A 21,535-nucleotide genomic window follows, 5' to 3' on the forward strand; every position below is an offset into this window, starting at 1 on the left:
AAACGAATGAATGAAGTGACCAGAGAAGTGACTTGAGAAATGAACAGATCGTTTGGCAAAGGGCTCTTAAAATTCCCAGTGCATGTACCCTTTGACTCAGCAATTCTACTTCAAACAAGACATTCTATTGATAATACTGTCATCTACATGCAGTCAGATGTACAGGATATTCATTGTGGCAAACGTCTGTAAGAGCAGAAGTTCAGAAACAACCTAAATGTTTATCAATAGGGTAATGGTTAAGTATGGTACATCCACACAACAGCACGCCATCCCATTTATATAAAAGGCAGCTCTCTGGGTGCTTGATTGCACCACTGACTCACCGCTAGGCAGGCTGCCCAATGCCAGGGAAAAAATGTGGGCTCGCCCTAGAGTGAGACAGGGTTGGGTTTGAATCCAGGCCCTGATGCCTCTTGGCCCTGGGTACTTCAGTAAGGCCCTTCTTCTCTCTCAGACTCATTTTCTGCATCTGTTAAATGAGGAGGGGAGAAGGTTACAGTGATGTATATAAAGCAGAACCCGGTATACAGTGGGCCCATGGTCCAATGCCAAGCCCCTTCTTTTCCCTTAAGTCAAATCTCCACCTCTGAGGGTTGCCCAGAGGTGAAACTGGCATTTGTGAGGCTACCCTGGGGTTGAGAAATTCAGGTAAGAAAAAGAGATTCGACCTAACAGATGAAGATGCTAAAGGGGATAATGTCAGACATAACACAAAGATGGCCTGTCATGTGCATCTCTTCCAGACACCCAAAATCTTCTGGAGAATCCATAAACAACAGGACTCTCAACTCAGTCTGTGTGATGGTTGTTTTCACCCAGCCTGTGACAGCCTGGAGAAATGGTTCCACCTGCCACCTGTGCTAAGAAAATGGCAGCAGGGATGAGGCCTGGACGGGAGGGGGGCAGTTCAGACTCAGTCACTATCACTGTCATCGTAAACCACGAAATAATGACAAGACACAGTGCTACTATGCACCAGGCACTATTCTAGGCACTGTCACCCATTTAACTCTGCCAGTACCATCATTCAGCGCCCTCATCTCCATGGTAGCAACAGGACACAGACGCAGAGAGGTTAAGGAACTTGGCCAGGCTCAAGCTCTCAACCCCAATGCTTTGCTGTAACAGTAGCTCCAGAAGGAAACTGAGAAGCGGTGCTCTAGGAATGGAATATGGGAACCAGAGAGGAGACGGACTTTTCTTGTCTACCCCATGGACTGCTCGACTTTTGTCAGAATGTACATGTATTCCCTGTCCAAATATACTTTTGTTGTTGTTTGGCCACGCCACGCGGCATGTGGGATCTTAGTTCCCCCACCCAGGGACCACCTGTGTCCCCAAGCAATGGAAGCCGAGTCTTAACCACTGGACCTCCGGGGAGGTACCCAAATGTAATTTTAAATGAAAAATGGTAAATTCCTCACTCACCTATATATCTATGAATATATGTATATGTATATATACCCTTCTCCCTTCTCTTGAAGCATCTATCGTTCCCATTGGTAACCACCCGCTTCAGCTAAGTCGCGGAGGCCTTTGGGCTAACTGCGCATGCGGTCTCTGCGGGCCTCACTCTCCGCCCGGTATTCATCTTAGGCGTGCACAGGGTTCTCACCGCAGGCGTTTGAATTGTCGACTCTTAGCACTGTATCCCTCCTCCACCGCAGCCCCCGAAGGGTTTATACGTGCTCTGCTTCCCACCAGTCCACGTCTCACATCTCTTCAGGATCTGACCTGCCCATGTCTGCTGCCTCACCTCCCACCGCAGTGGAACTCCATGAGTCCAAGCCAGTCTGGACCTTTCTCCCGGGGTTCCCTCGCCTGGAGTGTCCTTGCCTGCCCTTCAAGGTCCAATCGTACCCGCACCCTTTCCTAAGTGATTTCATTCCCTAGCCGTCTCCCTCCACAGACCGGGATCCCTTCCAGGGCCTACGCCAGTTCTGATTCATGCCTGTGTTCTCAGCACTCACTCAGCCCGGGACACTTAAAATTCTTTCCTGCCGTCCCACCCCACCGCGTCCTGCCAACACCACAGCTGAAGCGGTACTCGAACCCAAAGCCTCCGGCGTCCCCGCCCCGCCCCGCTTCCCCGGCTTCTCTGAAAGCCCACGTACGCCCCCTGCGATGAGCACGCGTACTGAAGCGGAGTCGCCGCGCACTCCCAACTGCCCTCTGCAACCCGCCGCCTTGCTGAAGCCAACCACCTACATCAACGCATGCTCAGCTCGGCGCTCACGCTCGATTCTCGCGCGCCCAGCCTGCGGCGCATGCGCAGGGCCGGCAGCCCGCGAGACGTGATCTCGGTTCGACCCCGCGAGATCTTCTCGACTTCTTCCTCCCTCGGACCGGCCTACTTTCGGTGCCGCTTCCGGGATGCCCCCACCGGTTCTGGGTTGACCGGTACCCGTTCTATCCAGCCACGCTCCCGGGTTCCCAGGCTCCATTTACAGGCCGGTGGCTTGCAGTGGAACCTCCCCGTCCCCACCCCACCCCCGTCTCGGAGAACGCGCGCCCCCTTACGCCCCGGGAACCAATCAGCAGCCGCCTTAGGTAAGTGGCCCGCGTGCCTGCGCTAGGCTGGCGCCTCGGCGGGGGGCGGGGAACGGGGCGTGTTTCGGGGCCCGGCTCCTCCTTGACCGCTAACTGGTCGTTCGGACGCCTGGCGGTTCTGCGTAACTAAGTTCGGAGTCAAAGCAACGCATTAAAAAGCGCGTTGCCGGGAGTGGGGTGGGCCGGAGACAGATAATGTGTATGTTGGAAAAATTTCAGTTCTGGGAGACCATTTATAATGAGGGCCTGTAAACTGGCGGTAAAGTACTGCGAAATCCGTCCAATAACGTGCAGAGCCTTGGGGACACTCGTAGAGGGCCTACAAACGGATTTTTAAACAGTGGAGAGGTCCTCCAAATTCCTCTAAATATAGTGTAAATAGAAACTTAAGTTCTGGGATTCCCTATAGGAGGCCTGTTAACAGGTGCCTAATTATGCTGAAGTACCCTGAATAAAACACAGACTCAAGTTCTAGGGGAGACCCCATATAAGAGGCTGTACATATACATGTAATTGCTGGAGAGTCTTGTAGAAAAATAGTGTGAATAGACCCAAGTTCTGGGGTGGGAGTGCTCCATTAGACCATAAATACGGAGTTAGGAATTGGGAGTCTCCCCAAATAACTTGCAAATAGATTCTGGGTGATCCCCCAAAAGGAGCATGTTAAGAGATGCTTAAGTACTGAGGAAGCCCCCCAAAGAATTTGTAATAGGGGAATTTGTAATTTGTAGTTCTGGGAGGTCACCTTAAGAGTCCTGTAAATAAACACAAGTAGACTGGCTTTATACTTTTGGGGGGGTCCCCAGAGGAGCCTGGAAACTATTGGGAGTCCCCAAAATGCTTGTAGGTGAACTCTTAAATTCTGGGGAGCTTGCCATAGGGGCTGTAGAGTAAACTCAGATACTGTGTAAGTTCCCAGAATAATATGCATGGGAAGAAGGTCCTCATGGGTTATGTAAACAGACACATTAGTGGTGGAGCAGAATCCCTATTGAGGCAAGAAAACAGACAATTAAGTGCAGGGGAGGCCTCCAGGATAAAGTGTAAACAGAACCTTAATTGCAAGGTGGGGAGGAGTCTCGATTTCTGAGGAGGCTGTCCTTCAGGAGATTGTAAACAGTCACTTAAGTGCTGAATCAGTTTGCATAAGCACGTGTAAACTGGCCTTGCTCTCCTTTGTCTCGGAAGGCAGTCTTCCACCTAGTTTGTGGCTAGGGGAGAGGTCACGTAGAGCAGTGGGAGAGGAGCTAGACAAGCCCCTACCTGGCTAGCAAAATTACTCCTGCATCCTGTAAACAGATACTTCCGTTCTGGGGAAAGAGTCTTACACAAGGACCTCTTAATGTGACTGTACTGGGGTGGGAGGTGGAGGGATTCATAGAATGATTTGAAGGCACTTCAGAGCTAAGCAAAGGTCAGCAAACTTTTTCTGTAAAGGTCCAGAGAATAATTACTTTAGACTCTGCAGCCCATAGTATCTCTGTCTCAGCTACTCACCTCTGCCATCGTATCAAGAAGGCAGCCATAGACAACTTCTAAATTGATGGATGTGGCTGTATTCCAATAAAACTTTATTTCCGAAAACAGAAGGCAGACCAGATACGGACCCGTGAGCTATAGCAGTTGGCCTCGGAGTCCTGCAAACAGACATACTCAAGAGACGTCCCTGGAATGAAGTGTAAACAGCTGGGGAAACTCTCTAGGGGCCTATAAGCAGCTAGTTAAATGATAGAGAGTGGGTTATATAGATAACCATACATTTTATAATGTCTTAGATGTGAGACATATAATGACATATAATGACCCTGGTGAGGGACATATAACGTCCCTGGTGAGGCCTTGGAGTGTGAGGGATGGCAGACCATCAGTAATGGAAGGTGAACACACTGAAAGTAGAGGGACACCTGGTGAAAATAGGTCCTTGAATACAGGCGCCCCACCCCCACATGTGCCAGTATTGGGTAATCGAAAGGGTAGTTGTCGGACTGGGGGTCATGTTACAGATTTGTATGGAAATGCTTTGCTGCACTTTGGGAAAGAGTATGTCCCATTTTTATGTGACCTTCCCCCATGTGTTAGTATTTATGTTGAGAAAAGTGATTAACAGTTGGGAATAGTTTTGGCTACAAGAGATAGAAGGGGATTTGTTGGTCACTGCATCCAGAGATAGGCAATTTAAGGTTAATAGGGAGTCCCCGAACCTTGTGTTTTGTCTCTTATGCCTTCCTTCCATTAAGCTGCCTCACAGACCTTAATGGCTGCTTGAGCTCCAGCCTCCACACCCGCATTCCTTTCAGCTAGTAGGAGGAAGGAACAAAAGGCAGGTGCCAGTGTCTGTGAAGAAAAGTTTCTGAACGCTGCCAAAACACACTTCTGGTGTCATACCGTTGGCCAGAAAGAGCTTAGTCCCATGGCCGCAGCTAACTGCAGACTAGGCTGAGAAGTGTATTCTGGATAGCCAGGTATCCAGCTCAGAACTGAGGGTTTTATTTCTTTGGAAGTAGTGAAGAATGGCTATTGAGATCCTGCTGGCAGTCACTGCCACAGCCACAGAGCTCTCTTGAAAGGAAGTGCCTTCTTATAGTCCAGGGTAAGCCAGATAGAGTGGGGAGAGACTTTTTTCATCCTGGAATCAACCTCTTTCTACCCATAGGTGACCATGTCTGAGTCTGGGCACAGTCAGCCTGGGCTCTATGGGGTAGACAGGCGGCGGCGGTGGAAGGAGCCAGGCCCTGGCGGCCCCCAGAATCTCTCTGGGCCTGGTGGTCGGGAGAGGGACTACACCGCACCTTGGGACAGAGAGAGACGGGTGAGTGTCTGGGCCCAAGGGCAGCATTCATGTGTCCACTCATTCCACCAATGTTTATTGAGCACCAGCTAGGCACCGGGCCCTCATCTAGATGCTGGGGATATAACTGTGGACAAAACAGACTGCGCTCAGAGTGATAAAGGGGCTCTCTTAGATGAAGCAGTCAGAGAAGGCCTCTCTGAACAGCTGACTTTTGAGCAGAGACCTGAAGGAGGCAAGGGGACAAGTCCTGACAGAATCTGAGTGAAGAGCATTCAAAACAGAAAGAACAGCAAATGCAAAGGCCCTGAGGCCTTTATCTGGTGTGTTCAAGGAGTAGCCAGGAGGCCAGCGTGGCTGCAGTGGATGAAGAAGGGGAAGTGATAGAAGATGAGATCAGAGAGGAAACTGGGGCCAGATCATGTGGGACCTGATAGGCCTTGGAAAGAACTTTGGATTTCACTGACTGGAATTGGCATTGGAGTTTGAGCTGAGAGGTGCCAGAAGCCCCTGTTTTCCAGAGTTGTGTCATAATAGCAGGCTTTTTTGTTTATTGAGCAGGGTGCAGTGTGCTGGTGCTCTGCAGGGTGCTTTCCATCCTTTGGGTCTTGCTGAGCTCCTGCAGCTGTCCCATGAAGTAGAGCCTATGATAGACGCAGTTTTCACTAATGAGGAAATGAGTCTTAGAGGGGAAGGGACCTACCCAAAGTCACAAGTCAATAAGCTTTGGGGCCAGGACTTGAACCCGAATCCAAGTGAGCCTCAGGCGCAGCACCACTGTGTCTGCTGTAGAGTGTCCTGGACCGGGAATCGGGAGTCGGGAGCTTCGTTGTGGGCCCGGTCCAGCCTTGCTCCTCTCCCGTGTGTAGGTGACTCACTGCCACAGCCTGCCCCCCGGGTTCTTTCTCCAGGGCCCTGCCCGCCTCTAAGGGCTGTTTATTGGTGCGGGGGGGGAGTGGAAGAAGATAATGGTTGGGACAGTTTCTGAGCCATAAAACTGCAAAAAACATGAAGGAAATTTATTCACAGTGAGCTTGGCTCTTACTTACTCCTTCCCTTGGGCCACAGCATAAGTGACAACACGCAGTCTCTCCTCCTTCCACACACATCTTTCTGGGGTATGTTACCATCTTCCTGCACCTTCAGCTTCAGTCCCTGAACAAGCAACTCCCAGATGTCTTGTCTTTGACCCTGGCAGCCTCCTAACTGGCCAATGGACTCCTCACGTCCTCCATGTCTCCTGCTGACCTCAGCATCTTCCTGCCAATTCTCTTCCTCCCGCTGCTAGTGACAGCCCATCAGGTCTCATCCTGGTCACCCCCACGCCCATCGGGCACCAGTGCTGTACATGGTGCCTCCTGACTGTATCTCCTATCCATCCTCATCTCTTCACCCTCACCTGTTCTTTGCAAAGCACGTTCATATCCTTTGGTTTGTCCTTCGTCATAGGCCAGTGAGTGAGCAGGATTTAAATAAGTATCCTCAATATGTAGGTGAAGAAACAGACCTACTGAAGGGTCAGGACTCTCCCAGGGTTACTGAGGGTACCACAGAAGGAACAGGATTCAAACTCAGGTCTCTCCCCTTTCTTAGGCAGGTGGGGGTGAGACAGAAGAGGCATGAAGAGGGTAAGGCACGGGAATCAGTCCGCTGACTTGGCTAGCCCGGGTGGGGGCTGGGGAGCGGAGGTTGGGACAGCAGGGCTGTCAGGATAGCAGCTCTAGATGCTGTGCACCTACCACGTGCCCAGTGCTCCGTGGACGGTTTGTGAGTCCTGTCTACTTTCAGCCTCTTAACAGTCCTGTGAGGAAGGAATTCCTATCCCCATTCGCCAGATGAGCAAACAGGCCTAAGTAAGGGCGGTTCCTTATCCGTGTTCACACAACCAACAAAAGCCAAGGCCAAGTTCAAATGCAGATGTCTCTCGCTCCAAAGCCCCAGCGCCTTCTGCCTGGGCTTGTCCAGCAAAGGCAGCTGAGTGGAGCGGCTGGCAGCGTGGTTCTGGAACCTGGCTGTCTGGCTTCAAGGCCTGGCTCCACTGCTTAATTGGCTGTGTGGCCTTGGGCAAGCCAGTTAACCTCTCTGGATCTCAGTTTTTTCATTTGAAAAATGGGGATAAAGGTATCTCTCACAGGGCTGTTGGTAGGATTGGAGGAGTTTATGTCTGAAGGCGTTTAGAATGGTTCTTGACACTTAGAGGGGTGTCCAGGGAGCTAGGGGAGCCACTCCTGAGTAACTGCCCTCCCTCACCACAGGATGGCAGCGAAGAGACAAGCACGGCGGTCATGCAGAAAACCCCCATCATCCTCTCAAAGCCTCCAGCAGAGCGGGTGAGTGGGGAAGACGCTTTGGAAGGGGCGGCTGGGAGCAGTTAGGGCAAGGATCTCTCCACTGACCGGAACCTTCTCACGCCCGTAGTCAAAGCAGCCACCGACTCCAACGGCCCCTGCCGCCCCGCCTGCCCCAGCCCCTCTTGAGAAGCCCATTGTCCTCATGAAGCCACGGGAGGAGGGGAAAGGGCCTGCGGCCACAGCGAGTGCCTCCACCCCCGAGGGCACTGCCCCACCACCCCCTGCAGCCCCTGCGCCACCCAAGGGGGAGAAGGAGGGGCAGAGACCCACACAGCCTGTGTACCAGATCCAGAACCGGGGCATGGGGACTGCCGCGCCGGCAGCCATGGACCGTGAGTTGGGGCCGGGCGGGATCTGGTTGGGAGCCGGAACCCCCTCGCACAGACCCTCAGCACGCTCTTGTCTGCAGCTGTCGTGGGCCAGGCCAAACTGCTGCCCCCAGAGCGCATGAAACACAGCATCAAGTTGGTGGATGACCAGATGAATTGGTGCGACAGTGCCATTGAGGTACTGGGGGGCCAGGGCTCTCTCCCTGCTCGACCTTCTCTGGGTCCCACACCCTCACCTCCTCCCCGCCCCCCACCTCCTTGGCAGGCAACACCAGACTAGACAGCTTTCGGGCAATGGCAGCAATGAGAGGATGGATCAGAAAGTTCTCACCTAGCTGGGCTGAATTTCATTGGCTTACACTAGCTCAGCTGTGCTGGTTGTTAAAATGCTGAAATACTTTGATACTGGTTGGCAAAGAGGGACCCATTACCACCGCAGAGGCCCTGGGATCTCCTGCCCGCTCTCGCACGCAGCAGGGCAGCCTCCTGGGCCTGCTCCAGTCCTCCTCCTGATTGGTCAAGACCCATGCAGTACCAGTGTGAACTGTTTTGAATGTTAGCCCCCGGAGGTTCCGCCTCCATCCCAACAGCCCTCACTGTAGTCCACACCTCACACCTCTGGACCATCATATCTACTTCCAGTGTCCCAGTCTTCATTTTCCCCCGTCCTGTTTTTTCCCTCCCAGGCTTGTCACATTACTCAGATTCTCCCAGGTATGCTCCCTCTCCTTCTCCAACAGCTTGGATTTACTAACAACATACCAGGCCCATCTGTTACCACTCTCATATTGATATCAACTGGGAAGCTTTAAAAAAAAAAAAAAAAGAGCCACTGTCCAGGCCCTGCTATAGAGCGCTTACCCACAAATCCCCAAACGTGGATCGTATAACTGAGGAACTGATTTGTAGTTTTGTTTAATTTTAATTAATTTAAATTTAAGTAGCTACATGTGGTCAGTGTCTACCATATTGAACTGGGCTAGCCCTCGATATTCTGCTTTAGTGGGTCTAGGGTTCAGCCCAGGATTAGAGGGGGTTTTTTTAGAGCTCTCCAGATAATTCTGAGGTGCAGCAGCCACATTAAGGACATGACTGTTTTCCTTGAGGAGTGTCTCTTATGCCCCCTGGTGGTGAAAATCAGCAGAGCTGGCAGCCCAGAGGTGAAGGTCTCAGGATTCTGTAGGACTCTTAAATCCCACAGACAGAGCCAGGATGGGCTGCCTCCCCTTCCTGCTTACTGCTGCCTTTATCATGCTTTCCCATGTTTTCCCAACCTGCCTGAAGCCCAAAGCCTCCCAGGAGTCTGCTCCAGTGGCCCTCAGTTACCCAGTCCTGGCTTCTTCCACCCATCCTTTTGTTCCTATGCCTCTCCCCTTCTCCCCAAAATCAGGCACCCCTTTTCCTCTGTGTTCCAGCCACTCTGACTTCCTAGTACCTTCTTGACCAGCGAGGCTCTTTTCTGCTTTGGAGCTCTCACAAATGCTGTTCTTTGTGCCCAGAACGTTCCATATACCCCCCTTCCCCCGCCCTTTGCCCAGTTGAGGGGATTTGGAGCACAAACGTTTTTCTTTATCTCTGAGAAGGTAGGTGGGCAAGCCATGGAAGTCTTTAGGGCCCCTTCCTCACTCCCACTCCATCAACCGACAGAGTTTTGAGGGTCTCATTCCTGCCTCTTCCCGCAGTACCTGTTGGATCAGACTGATGTCTTGGTGGTTGGTGTCCTGGGCCTCCAGGGGACAGGCAAGTCCATGGTTATGTCGTTGTTGTCAGCCAACACTCCTGAGGAGGACCAGAGGTGAGGGGGACATTGGGTCTGCAAGGGAGGTGGCACCCACCTAGGTCAGGGAAGGGTGGACCTGGATATTGCAAGTGGTGTTTGGTGTTCCCCTACCTTGACCTCAATGTCTCTGTCAGACGAGGATGATGACCAGTCTGGACCAAACTTTCGTGTAGCTCCAAGGACACCAATCCTGTACCTCCCTCCCTCCCTTCCTTCCTCGTTCCAGCAAATGGTACAGGACCAGCCAGGAGCTGGCATGGCGTATCCATTAAGTCTTTGGATTTAGGTTCACCCCAGTCTCAGCCCTGCCGCTCACCTGCTGGCTGGTCTTGGGCAGGTCCCTTCACCTCCTGGTATCTCACTTTCTCATCTGTAAAGTGCATTTTTGGAGGATGAGACAAGATCGGGAAGGCAAAAGTTAACAAGAACTTGGCACAGAGCGAGTGCTCACAGGATGTGGCTGATGTGGCCTGGGACAAGAGACCTGGGTGAAGGGCGTGGGTTCTAGACCAGCCTCGGTCCTGCCTTGCTGAGTAAGGACAGGGTATGATTGTGAAGGTAAAGGAGGGAGTCCTTTGGGGGAGGAGGGAGCTTGAGCACTAGAGCCCCAAACTGAGGGCAGGGAAGGAAAGAGGGAAAGGCAGGGATTGGGGAGTAAGGTAGGGAACACAGACAGTCTAATTAGGGAAGAATCAAGATGGGGGGTGAGCAGGAGTTGTGGCCACTTAGGGTTATCTTAAAGCGTAGGAGTTTGGTTTTTATAAAGTCGGTGATGTCACCCTGGACACCATGGATGGGCCTCAGGGGTCCATGAACCCCCGAATGGTATATGCAGGATTCTACACACATTGACAGTCAGGCTTCTCTTCTAGGGAAAGTGTCCATAGTTCCCACCAGCTCTCAGAGGGGCCTGAGGGAAACCCGGAACAGGTTAAGAACCCCTGTGGTGAGAACATACATCACCAGACCCCGAGCTGCAGCGCCCCGCCTCCCAGGTCGGCTCCGTGCCCACGCTTCTCCGCTCACTCGTGACTTCAGCCCAACTGGGCTCCGCTCTGGCACGGCTGCAGCTCTCTTGGCTGGCGTCCTTTCCATCTCAGCTTCCACCCCCAACTAGCAAAACTTCCCTGTGGCTGTCAGCTCAGACACTTGAGCTAGAATCCTGTTGGCCTAATGTGTCCTTCTGAGGCAGGTCCTCCTGTGACATGGCAGACGTTGGTACCAACTCTTGGCATCAGGTCTCATAAGTTTTACCTCCTAATTATCTTGAGAATTCATCTGCTCCTCTCCTCCATGCCCATCTCCTGGTCCAGGCCACTGCCATCTCCCCTGGAGGAGGCCAGGAGCCTCCTAACTGGTCTCCCTGCTTCAGTTCAACAAATATTTATTGGGTGTTTACCACGGGCTAGGCCCTGTCCTGGGTGCTGGGGCTACAACAGTAAACAAAAGTGGCAAAAATCTCTGTCCCCGTGGGGCTTGCATTTTAATGGGGAGCTAGTAAACAAGCACATTAGAAGATGATAATCAAACAGGAAGGGGTTATAGGGAGGTGGCTGGGGCCAGGTCACTGTACAAATCAGCTGGTCAAGGGGCCATTTGAGAACAAGCAGACGCTGAGGAGGGGGAGCAGGGAAAGCGCTCCAGTCAGGGTAAGAACTGGGAGCCTGGATGCCCCGTACCCTCTCACCATGGGGTGGAGAGTATTCAGTGCTGTGTGTCCCATACCTGGCACATGGCGGATACACTTGATAATTAATAGCTAGCTATTTTATATCGTCGTGTATCAGGCACTCTTTTAAGCACTTTATGTATATTAACCTCACAGTCACTCTGAGAGATTGAGACTATTGTTGTCCCCGTTTTACAGACGAGGAAACTGAGGAGAAGGAGATTAAGGAACTTACTCAAAGCCACACAGCCAGGAAGAGGCAGAGCTGGGGTTTGAGCCCCAGCAGTGCTGCAAAGTCCTTGCTCTTAAACACCTCAGTCTGTTGATTTCGCTAAGACTTAACAGGTCTGCCTATGGGTAGGGGTAGGGATGAAGTCACGTGATATAAAACACAGCCCCCTAGGCAGCAGGGGCCATGAATGGAAGGCTTTGCGGGCAGGCGGGGAATCACATCTCATGGCTCCCTCACAGGGCCACACTCCGGAGGCGGCAAAGGCCAAGAACCTGACCTCTAATGCCCCCACCTGCTCCTTTCCACAGGGCCTATGTCTTCCGGGCCCAGAGCGCCGAAATGAAGGAACGAGGGGGCAACCAGACCAGTGGCATTGACTTCTTTATTACCCAGGAGCGGATCGTTTTCCTGGACACGCAGGTGCTGACCCCCACTCACCCCGCCCTGCTGCGTGCAGCACTCAGCTTCATCCCCAAATGTGTTTAAGCCAGAACCTTGCTTGGATTCCATGGGGCTTCGGCCGAGCCACGGACATGCTAGTGCCTTTGGGCAAGTTGTGTCTCTTTTTGGCCCTTAGTCTCCTCTTGTCAGATTTCACCCCCTCTCCACTCCCATCCATCGTGTACACAGGAGCCTAAAGAATCTTATAGCACAGCAGTTGGAAGTGTGGGCCCTGGAGTCAGTCTACAGCCAGAGCTGGCCTTTAAGTAAGTTTTAACCCCCCCACCTCCATTTTTTCATCTGTAAATGGGGGTGATAGTTTTCTCAGCTTCATAGGAGGGTTGTAGGGAGTCAGTGGAACAGTCCAGGCAGAGTGCTGGGCACGGGATGGTGCGTGGTGAGCCTTCAGGCGCCTCACTGTCACAAGAGCTGGCCTGTCCTGCGTTACCTGGCAGCTTTCCTCAGCTTCTCCAAGATCCCTGTTCCTTAGCTAGGCAGCCGGGGCCTATGCGGCTCGCCTGTCAGACTCCCTGGACTCCCCTCTCTGATGTAGACACCGGCCCCACCACACACACCTCCAGGCCTTGCCATAGTCTCGCTCCTGAGCTCTGCGACCTTGGCCAAGTTGTTTAACGTTTCCACTCCTTGGTTTTCTTAAGTGGGAAAAACAACATTACCTCCCTCGTGGGGTTTCTGTGAGGTGTCAGTGAATTAACACAGGTAAAGTCCTGGCATGAAGTGGGTTCTCAGTACTCTTGGCTGTCAGCATCGTCACCATTAGAACAGTCTCTCTCCTCTTGCTTTGTTGCTTGGCTATTGCCTTCTCCTCCCTGAAGACTCCGCAGGGGCATTGCCTCCTCCCGGAAGCCTCCCCCTCCTCTGAGCGCCCACCAGCGCCCATGTGCACCCATGTGCACCTCCCAGCGCAGCACGTGGCTTACCACAATCTGTTCTTGCATTCTGTGCCCGCTCCTATCCGGTCTGCAGCTCCTCAGGGTTAAGAATCTGCCTGCCAGTGCAGGGGACAGAGGTTTGAGCCCCAGTCCAGGAAGATCCCACATGCCGTGGAGCAACTAAGCCCGTGCGCCACAACTACTGAGCCTGCGCTCTATAGCCCTCGAGCCACAACTACTGAGCCCATGTGCCACAACTACTGAACCTGTGCTCTAGAGCCCGCGAGCCACAACTACTGAAGCCCGTGCACCTAGGGCCCGTGCTTCATAAGGAAGCCACCACAACGAGAAGCCCGCGCACCACAAGGAAGAGTAGCCCCCGCTCACCGCAACTAGAGAAAGCCCACAAGCAGCAATGAAGACCCAATGCAGCAAGCAAACAAGCAAGCAATAAATGAATGAATGAATGAATGAATGAATGAAAAAAGACAGAATGGAACACTGCAGTGTTTGGGGTTTTAGAAAGTGAGCCATTGGATTGACGAAAGAGGAAAGAGGAAAGCCTCTGCCTTTTTTTTTTTTTTTTTTTTTTTTTTTTTTTTTTTGTGGTATGCGAGCCTCTCCCTGCCGCGGCCTCTCCCATTGCGGAGCAACAGGCTCCGGACGCGCAGGCTCAGCAGCCATGGCTCAGGGGCCCAGCCGCTCCGCGGCATGTGGGATCTTCCCAGACCGGGGCACGAAGCCGTGTCCCCTGCATCGGCAGGCGGACTCCCAACCACTGCGCCACCAGGGAAGCCCCAAGCCTCTTTCTTAAAGTTAATTCCATCCAGGGCAGGAAGAAGTGGATAGATGATCCACTAATTTAGCCTTTTGTATTTTTAGTGGGATGTTCCTTTAAGAAAAGGTGATGAGCTCACAGATGGCTCTTGTACACCCACTGATGCAGTTCTTTGTTTGTTTTGGCTGTGTTGGGTCTTAGTTGCTTCGTGCTGGGTTTCTCTAGTTGCAGCGAGTAGGGCCTACTCTTCGTTGCGGTGCGTGGGCTTCTCATTGTGGTGGCTTCTCATTGTGGAGTACGGGCTCTAGGCGTGTAGGCTTCAGTAGTTGCAGCACTCAGGCTCAGTAGTTGTGGCACACGGGCTTAGTGGCTCCACGGTATGTGGGATCTTCCCAGACCAGGGCTCAAACCCGTGTCCCCTGTACTGGCAGGCGGATTCTTAACAACTGTGCCACCAGGGAAGCCCTGATGCAGCCTTTTAAATCCTCACTAGTCTTCACATTAATCATTGTTATTTGACCTGAGTGATTATCCTAGTGAAGTTTTGAAAGCATTTGATACTTTTTGTTGTTGTTGTTTTGCGGTACACGGGCCTCACTGTTGTGGCCTCTCCCATTGCGGAGCACAGGCTCCAGATGCGCAGACTCAGCGGCCGTGGCTCACGGGCCTAGCCGTTCCGCAGCATGTGGGATCCTCCCGGACCAGGGCACGAACCCCTGTCCCCTGCATCAGCAGGCGGACTCTCAACCACTGCGCCACCAGGGAAGGCCTGACAGCATTTGAAACAACAAAATAAGGGTGTCGCAGGGACATGACTCATTCAAGTGGATGTTCGATTTTCCAGCACTAGGAGTGCTCTTCTGGGGCACGGAGCACTTGGGAGCAGTGGGGACTTGTGAGAGGGCTGGGGAAAGTGTGTCGGCTTTGAAACTCTTTTTCTGTCACCCCTCCTCTCACTGACTAGTTCTTTCCTAATTAGAAACTGCCTGTGTACCTGACATTATTTTGTCCTGAGAGGTGATGTATCTGCAGTCATTGGGTGGAACTTGGGTGGCCGTGTCCCCTGGGATCCTGACCCACGGCCCTTCCCTGACACCTTGCTGTCTTCCTGCTCCAGCCCATCCTGAGCCCCTCCATCTTGGACCACCTCATCAACAACGACCGCAAGCTGCCTCCAGAGTACAGCCTGCCCCACACCTACGTGGAGATGCAGGTGAGGGGGCCGAGCCAGGCCTGGTGGTCCAGGATGGAGCGCTAGTGGATACGGATTAGGCTAGTTTCTGCTTCATAAGAGCCCTGGGTACCCCAGAGCTGGAGGGAGAGGACGGCACCAAGAGTCAGACCTGACTCAGCCCCTGGCTCTGCCTCTCGGCAAAATCATCCCCCCTTCAAGCCTCCGTATCCGCCTGTGTAAAAAGGGGCTGATCATTGCCACCTGGCCCATTTTAGGGATGGCCTGGAAGGGAGGTGCCAGTGCAATCTGGGCGCATAGTTGGTGCTTACAGGCTCAGAGGCGCTTTTGCCCTGCGGCCCCCTCAGCTGAGTCCTGAGATCAGGGACCTCAGTCTGGGCTGAGGGGACCTTCAACTCTGTCGTCCCTTCCTGCCCCCCTCAGTCACTCCAGATCGCTGCCTTCCTCTTCACGGTCTGCCACGTGGTGATTGTCGTCCAGGACTGGTTCACGGACCTCAGCCTGTACAGGTGAGGCGCTGTCGGGAGCGGAGCCAGGCTAGGGACGGGGGCCCCGAGACTCAGCCACTTGCCCAGCTCTCACCACTTCCACACGGCAGCCACAGGGACCCTTTGACAACGTGCGTTGGAGAGGATCACTGCCACCTAATCCTCTCTCAGCACACATACACACTTACCACACTCCACGGACTGTGCACATCACTCAGAGTAAAATTCAGAGTCCTCCCCATGCATGGCTAACAGAGTTCTACATGATGTGGTCCCAGTCACTGCCCCGACCTCCCCCAGCACTTGCCTCACTCCTTCCATCAGAGGTGTGGTGGCCCCACGGCTGTCCCTCGTGGCGCTTAGGACCTCTGCATGCCTCATCTCTCGGCTGGAGACACTCTCCCCGCGGCTGCCAGGCCCCCTCCCTCATGTCCTTCACGTCCCCCTGAGGCCTCCCTAACCTGCTAACTGCCTCTCCTGTGACTCTCCCGCTCTTACCCTGCTGTGTTCTCCTTCACTGCACGTATCACTCCCTGACAGGATGGTGTGGACCTTTTTATGGTCTTGTCTCCCTCGTTAGAATGTAAGCCCCAGTGGCTCACACAGTGCCTGGCACAAGGTGGATATTTAACAAGTTTGTTGAATAAATAGCACGCTGAGGAACTGCTCCTTAGAGCCTCGTGGTCCATCTCCAGGCGTAGGTGCCATTCCCGTGGGTCCCTGTTGGGCAGGGAAGGGAGGGAGTCAGGATCTGGCAGGAGTACTGCCTGAAGCAGCTGGAGGTTCCAGAAATGCCCCCAGATAGGACTGGCTCCAATCCTCTTGGCCTCAGGCCCCAGGAGGTAGCTGTGGGGAGGCCAGCAGCCCTGGGCATGGGGCCCAGACAGACAGATGGAAGGAACGGGAGCTTGTGGGGAGGGGAGAGCCGAGCTGAAGGAAGCAGATGTCTCCGGAGTCAGGCAGCCCTGTGTTTGAATCCCAGTACTTGTTAGGCGAGCGGTTGCTTTTTCCACACTTCCTCATAGGCAAACGGTGTCCTGCAGATGAGTGAGTTAAAGAATGTAAAGCGTTCGCACAGCACCTGGTGCCTAGGAAGCAGTAGATTAAGTGGGAGCTTAAGGTTTGTGTTAGTAGCTCTGGGGATGGGTGGGAGCTGAGGGTCTGGCCAACAGTAAAAAAACAAGCTGCTGGGGGAGCCGGCTGTTGTGACCAGATCTAAGTGACTTCATTCTGAAACACCCCCTCCTACCACCATCGTCTGTTGGAATTCATTCAAAAGACAAATATATTGGACATTTACGTAGGCTGGTCTCTGTCCTGGGCTCTGGGGATACAGGTGTGAACAAACAGGTAACACAGGCTGCCCTGTGGAGTTCACATTGTGGTGGGGTGTGGCCTCAGGCTGGCCCTTGCAGAGCCTCGGTTTTAAGCCAGAGTCTACAGGTGGCCTCCCCAGAGCAGGTGAATCCCTAGAAATTGTGGATACCATATTTGTGGCCCGATTTAGGGACGGCCTGGAAGGGAGGTGCCAGCGCAGTCTGGGCACATAGTAGGTGCTTATAGGCTCAGAGGCCCTTTTGCCCTGCGGCCCCCTCAGCTGAGTCCTGAGATCAGGGACCCCAGGCTGGTCTGAGGGAACCTTCAACTCTGTTGTCCCTTCCTGCCCCCTCAGTCACTCCAGATTTCTTTGTGTACGTGTCCGTACGAGAAGAAGGGCCATAGTTTATCAGATCCCATTAGCCCTTATCTCAGGTTTATTTTATTTACTTTTATATATACTTCTATATATTTGGAAGAATTACTTTAAAATAGCATAAACTGAAAACTTATATCCATACAAAAACCTGCACAGCTTTATTCGTAATTGCCAAAACCGGGGGCAGCCAAGATGTCCTCTGGTAGATAAACGGATAAATAAGTTGTGGTACATCCACACGATGGAATATTATTCATTGTTAAAAAGAGATGCACTGTCAGGCCATGGAAGACAATGGAGGAGCCTCAGATGGAGATTATTAAGTGAAAGAAGCCAATTTGAAAAGGCTTCATACTGTATGATTCCAACTCTGTGACGTTCTGGAAGAGGCAAAACTATGGAGACCAGTAAAAATATCAGTGGCTGCCAGGGTTGGGAGGGGGAGGGAGGGGTGAATAGGTGGAGCAGGGAGGATTTTTAGGGCCCTGAAACTACTCGTGTGATGCAGGTGGTGGGTTTATGTGGTGTTTGTCAAAACCCATAGAACATACACCACCAGGAGGGAACCCTAATGTAAGCCATGGACGTCGGGTGGCAACGGTGTGTCACTGGAGGGTCATCGGGATGTTGCCAAGCGGGAAGGCTGTGTGTTGGGGGGGGGGGGGTCCGTGGGAATTCTCTTTGCTTTCCACTCAGTTTTGCTATGAACTTAAAACTCCTCTAAAAAGTAAAGTATTTTTCTTGATGGCATAAACTCGTTAAAAAAATACATACGTGTTGACATGGGTCCATGGATCAGTGTCTGAGAGGGCTGTCTCTGGGTTCCCTAAAACTGTGTGAGGAATATGGTGTGTATGTGGCATTTTTCTGAGTGTGGCTGTAGCTTTAATCAGATCTGTGAAGGGAGCCCCCTCCTTCCCCAGGCTGTGGGATATGGGGGGGCCGGAGGCAGAGCACCAACCTGTCACCCCAAACCCCAAGGTTCCTCCAGACAGCAGAGATGGTGAAGCCCTCCACCCCGTCCCCCAGCCATGAGTCCAGCAGCTCGTCAGGCTCCGATGAAGGCACTGAGTACTACCCACACCTGGGTGAGAGGCATTCCGGGGGCTGCACTGGTGGGCAGGGGAGAGTGGGGGGTGGAAACCGGGAGTACTCTGGGGAGGGGGCGCTGGGAGGAGCACCTGTGGGGGTTGTGAGGAGAGTCAAAAAGGATTAGCTGCCACTTCCTCTGAGGGGCCCCCTGGCCATCAGGGCGTGACCCCCGAGTCCAGCTCTGGCCCCTCGATCAGAATGGGAGCCCCTTGGGGGCAGGACCGTAGTCTGCCTGTTTCTGGGTCCATGGCATGGGGCTCAGGGAGTGAGTGTGGCGTCGGCCCCAGTGGCGCCACACACCCTGTTCACCCTGCTTGGGCCCCTACTCGTGCATCCCTGGTCCGCTCTGTCCTTGCCCTGCGCTCTGACGCACTGCTCCTCTGCAAAGATCCGGCTCGTTTATGACACCCCAGGCAGGGTCTTCCCTGCTTCCTCCACCTGGCCCAGCCCCTGGTCTTTCTGCCAGGCTCCTGGCGACTTCCTGAGGGCAGAAACCAGCTCTGACTCATTTCTCTGGGTCCCCAGCGCTGCCCAGCACAGGGCCTGGTACTAAAGGGAAGTTACTTATTATGTAAATACAAGTGATCTGAGCTCAGGGGCAGGGCCGGTCTTTGGTGTGAGAGTGGCGAGTGGCAGTGGCGAGCTGGAGCAGCACGGGAGCTCGGCCTCTCCTCCCACCCGCAGTCTTCCTGCAGAACAAAGCTCGCCGGGAGGACTTCTGCCCTCGGAAGCTGCGGCAGATGCACCTGGTGATTGACCAGCTCATGGCCCACTCCCACCTGCGGTACAAGGGTGAGGGCCCCCAGCCACCCCCAAGCTGGCCAGCGGCCTTCTGGCTCCCAATCCAGTCCCAAAGCCCCGGCCCCCAGACCCGTCCCCTGACGCCCGCTTGACCACCCCGCGCATACCTCCCCCGGGCCTGCAGCACTGTGCCTGCAGCCTCACGGGTTCCCTCCGCCAGGTACGCTGTCCATGTTACACTGCAACGTCTTCCCTGGGCTCCCACCCGACTTCCTGGACTCCGAGGTCAATCTGTTCCTGATGCCCTTCATGGACAGTGAGGCAGAGAGTGAAACCCCCCCAAGAGCAGGTACGGTTCCGCCTCGAGGGCATCTGGTCCGTAGGGAGACACAGGCTGCCCCGGTCCGGGGGTGACAGGGACCCGCCCTGGTCTGAGGGGAGACGCAAGCCTGTCCCTAAGGTGCTCAGACCCACCCTTCCGTAGGAGCATGTTTCCGAGTCACGGAAGGACGGGGGGACCTGGGCCGGGGCTGAACTCAGAGGCGCTCCTGGCAGGCCAGGATTCTGTTGACGGGGAGGAAGGGCCTCTCTCGGCGGGCTGTCCCACTTCCCCTCCCCTCCTAACTTCTGACTTTCCAGGACCCAGTTCCAGCCCCCTCTTCTCCCTGCTCCCTGGGTACCGAGGTCACCCCAGCTTCCAGTCCTTGGTGAGCAAGCTCCGGAGCCAGGTGATGTCCATGGCCCGGCCGCAGCTGTCACACACGATCCTCACCGAGAAGAACTGGTAAGAGCGCTCGGCAGAGGAGTCAGTGTGAGGGCCCCACCTCGACCGTGTTGAGGGTCTCGGAGGTGTCTCCACACCTCAGCTTCCCTTCCTGGAGCACTGATGAGTGCTACCATCTTGTTGCTGTTCCATGTGATTTTGAATCCCAATCAGCCAGGAGGGTGTAGATCTTGTCACCAGTTTTACTAGTGGGGAGGTTCAGGCTCAGAGAAGGAAGTGTCACGTAACAAGGTCATGCACTGTGGTTGGGTGTCACTTGACTGCAAGGAGTAGGGCCAGTGAGCTCAGTCAAGTTTAAAGATTTATTCTGAGGCCCTGAGTGCAGAGAGCATAGCTGCACCTGAGAGGAAAGCGGAAAGCTGTCGGGAACCACAGGAGCTGCGTTCTCCAGGCCCCCCTCCCCCCACTAGCCCCCTCCACTGGGAGCCTCTGCCTCTGGCTTTCTCCACCTTCCTTCACAAAGCCCTGCGCTGCCTCCCCAGCCCCGACTCTACGTGGCTCTCTATGCCCAGAGCCCACAGCAGTGCTGCCACAGACCCGGGGCTGCCTCATCTCATTTTCCAGAGAAACAGAAACTTGAGAAGTAGCTGCAGCTTGGCTCCCCTGGGTCTGTCTGCAGTTGGCTGTGGGCAGAAGGGGCAGGGAGTGCAGACACAGCAGGAAGCCACTCTGGAGCTCTGTTTCTCTCTTTGGTCTAAACCAGGGCCCAGCGGGGAGGGGAGAATTTGGGAGGTGGGAGGGTTATGCAGCTGCTAGACATTTCTGATCATCACAGGACTCTGGAGGGATATAGAGATAGACCCCTACCCACAAAGGCCAGCACTGAGTGGAGCGGGAAGCAGTTTGGGACCAGAGGTGGGCGCTCGAGGACTTCACCTTCGCTTCCCCTGGGGGAGGCGAGGGGATCAGGCCACCTAGCATCGGTGTTGGCATCTTCCCTGCATCCCAGGCGTTACGGTCATGCGGGGGCCACAGCCAGGGCAGCTCTGACTGTTGACCTCCCCTCACAGGTTCCACTACGCCGCCCGGATCTGGGACGGGGTGAAAAAGTCCTCCGCCCTGGCCGAGTACAGCCGCCTGCTGGCCTGAGGCCAAGGGGAGGAATGTCTCGCAGAGAACCCCCTTCCGGGCCCCCAGTGGATGGCGAGGGGCACCCACGTCCTCTCCCTGCGGGGCAGAGAGCGGCAGCAGGCCTGATGGACAAGGGACCGTGACTTCCTCACCCAGAGACACGAGGTGTCCAGGGCCGGTCCCCCATCCTCAAGGGAGCGTTGTTCAGGGGGTGACTTTGAGATCCCGCCCCCAGCCTGGACGAGGTAGCCCATCATCAGCCCCCACAGGGACAGGCGGCGGGAGGAGCCTGAGTGGTCACCAGGAAGCCCAGGCTCCGTGTCGGCCTCCCTCTGCAGGGACAGGAGCAGCAGGTCCCTCTGCCCTGACTCCAGGCCCCTGCCTGGAAGGTGAGGCAGGGTCTGGGAGCTCTTTATTGGGGCATATCTGGTGGCTGGAATAAAAACAGTCACGCAAGCCTGTTCTGGCGCTCATCTTCTTCCCCCTCCCCAGCGTGCTGTCCTGGGAATCCCCCTGTTCTGGGTCCCAGCCCTTGGGGGCAGGTTAGCCATGGCCTCCCATTGGAGCCTGAATGAACTTCCCGTGGGCACATCCACTGTAGGTCAGAGAGTTGCCACGGGTGGTTAAAGACCAGTCTTTGCTACGGAGGAAGCCTCT

At 54.2% G+C, this 21,535-nt stretch overlaps 1 protein-coding gene across 1 annotated transcript; it reads left to right on the forward strand.

Annotated features, from left to right (window-relative positions):
* Window positions 1–2,410: 2,410 nt before the first annotated feature.
* On the forward strand, window positions 2,411–21,330 carry SMG9 (SMG9 nonsense mediated mRNA decay factor). The gene is made up of 14 exons (XM_065898840.1): window positions 2,411–2,553; window positions 5,207–5,362; window positions 7,597–7,671; window positions 7,760–8,024; window positions 8,102–8,199; window positions 9,704–9,816; window positions 12,011–12,122; window positions 14,932–15,027; window positions 15,430–15,515; window positions 18,172–18,278; window positions 18,967–19,074; window positions 19,244–19,372; window positions 19,663–19,807; window positions 20,818–21,330. The coding sequence occupies exons 2-14, from the start codon at window positions 5,213–5,215 to the stop codon at window positions 20,894–20,896; spliced, it is 1,563 nt and encodes a 520-aa protein (XP_065754912.1). The 5' UTR covers window positions 2,411–2,553; window positions 5,207–5,212; the 3' UTR covers window positions 20,897–21,330.
* The last annotated feature ends 205 nt before the right edge of the window (window positions 21,331–21,535 follow it).

The sequence above is a fragment of the Phocoena phocoena genome, chromosome 20, assembly GCF_963924675.1.
Source record: "Phocoena phocoena chromosome 20, mPhoPho1.1, whole genome shotgun sequence".
Classification (NCBI taxonomy): Eukaryota; Metazoa; Chordata; class Mammalia; order Artiodactyla; family Phocoenidae; genus Phocoena; species Phocoena phocoena.

What these genes read in the sequence shown, in the direction of transcription:
- SMG9 (XM_065898840.1), top strand. Translation starts at nt 5,213, where the DNA reads ATGTCTGAGTCTGGGCACAGTCAGCCTGGGCTCTATGGGGTAGACAGG. An exon ending in ACGGACCTCAGCCTGTACAG is followed by an intron (nt 15,516 to 18,171) that starts GTGAGGCGCTGT and finishes CCAAACCCCAAG; the next exon opens with GTTCCTCCAGACAGCAGAGA. An exon ending in ATCCTCACCGAGAAGAACTG is followed by an intron (nt 19,808 to 20,817) that starts GTAAGAGCGCTC and finishes CTCCCCTCACAG; the next exon opens with GTTCCACTACGCCGCCCGGA.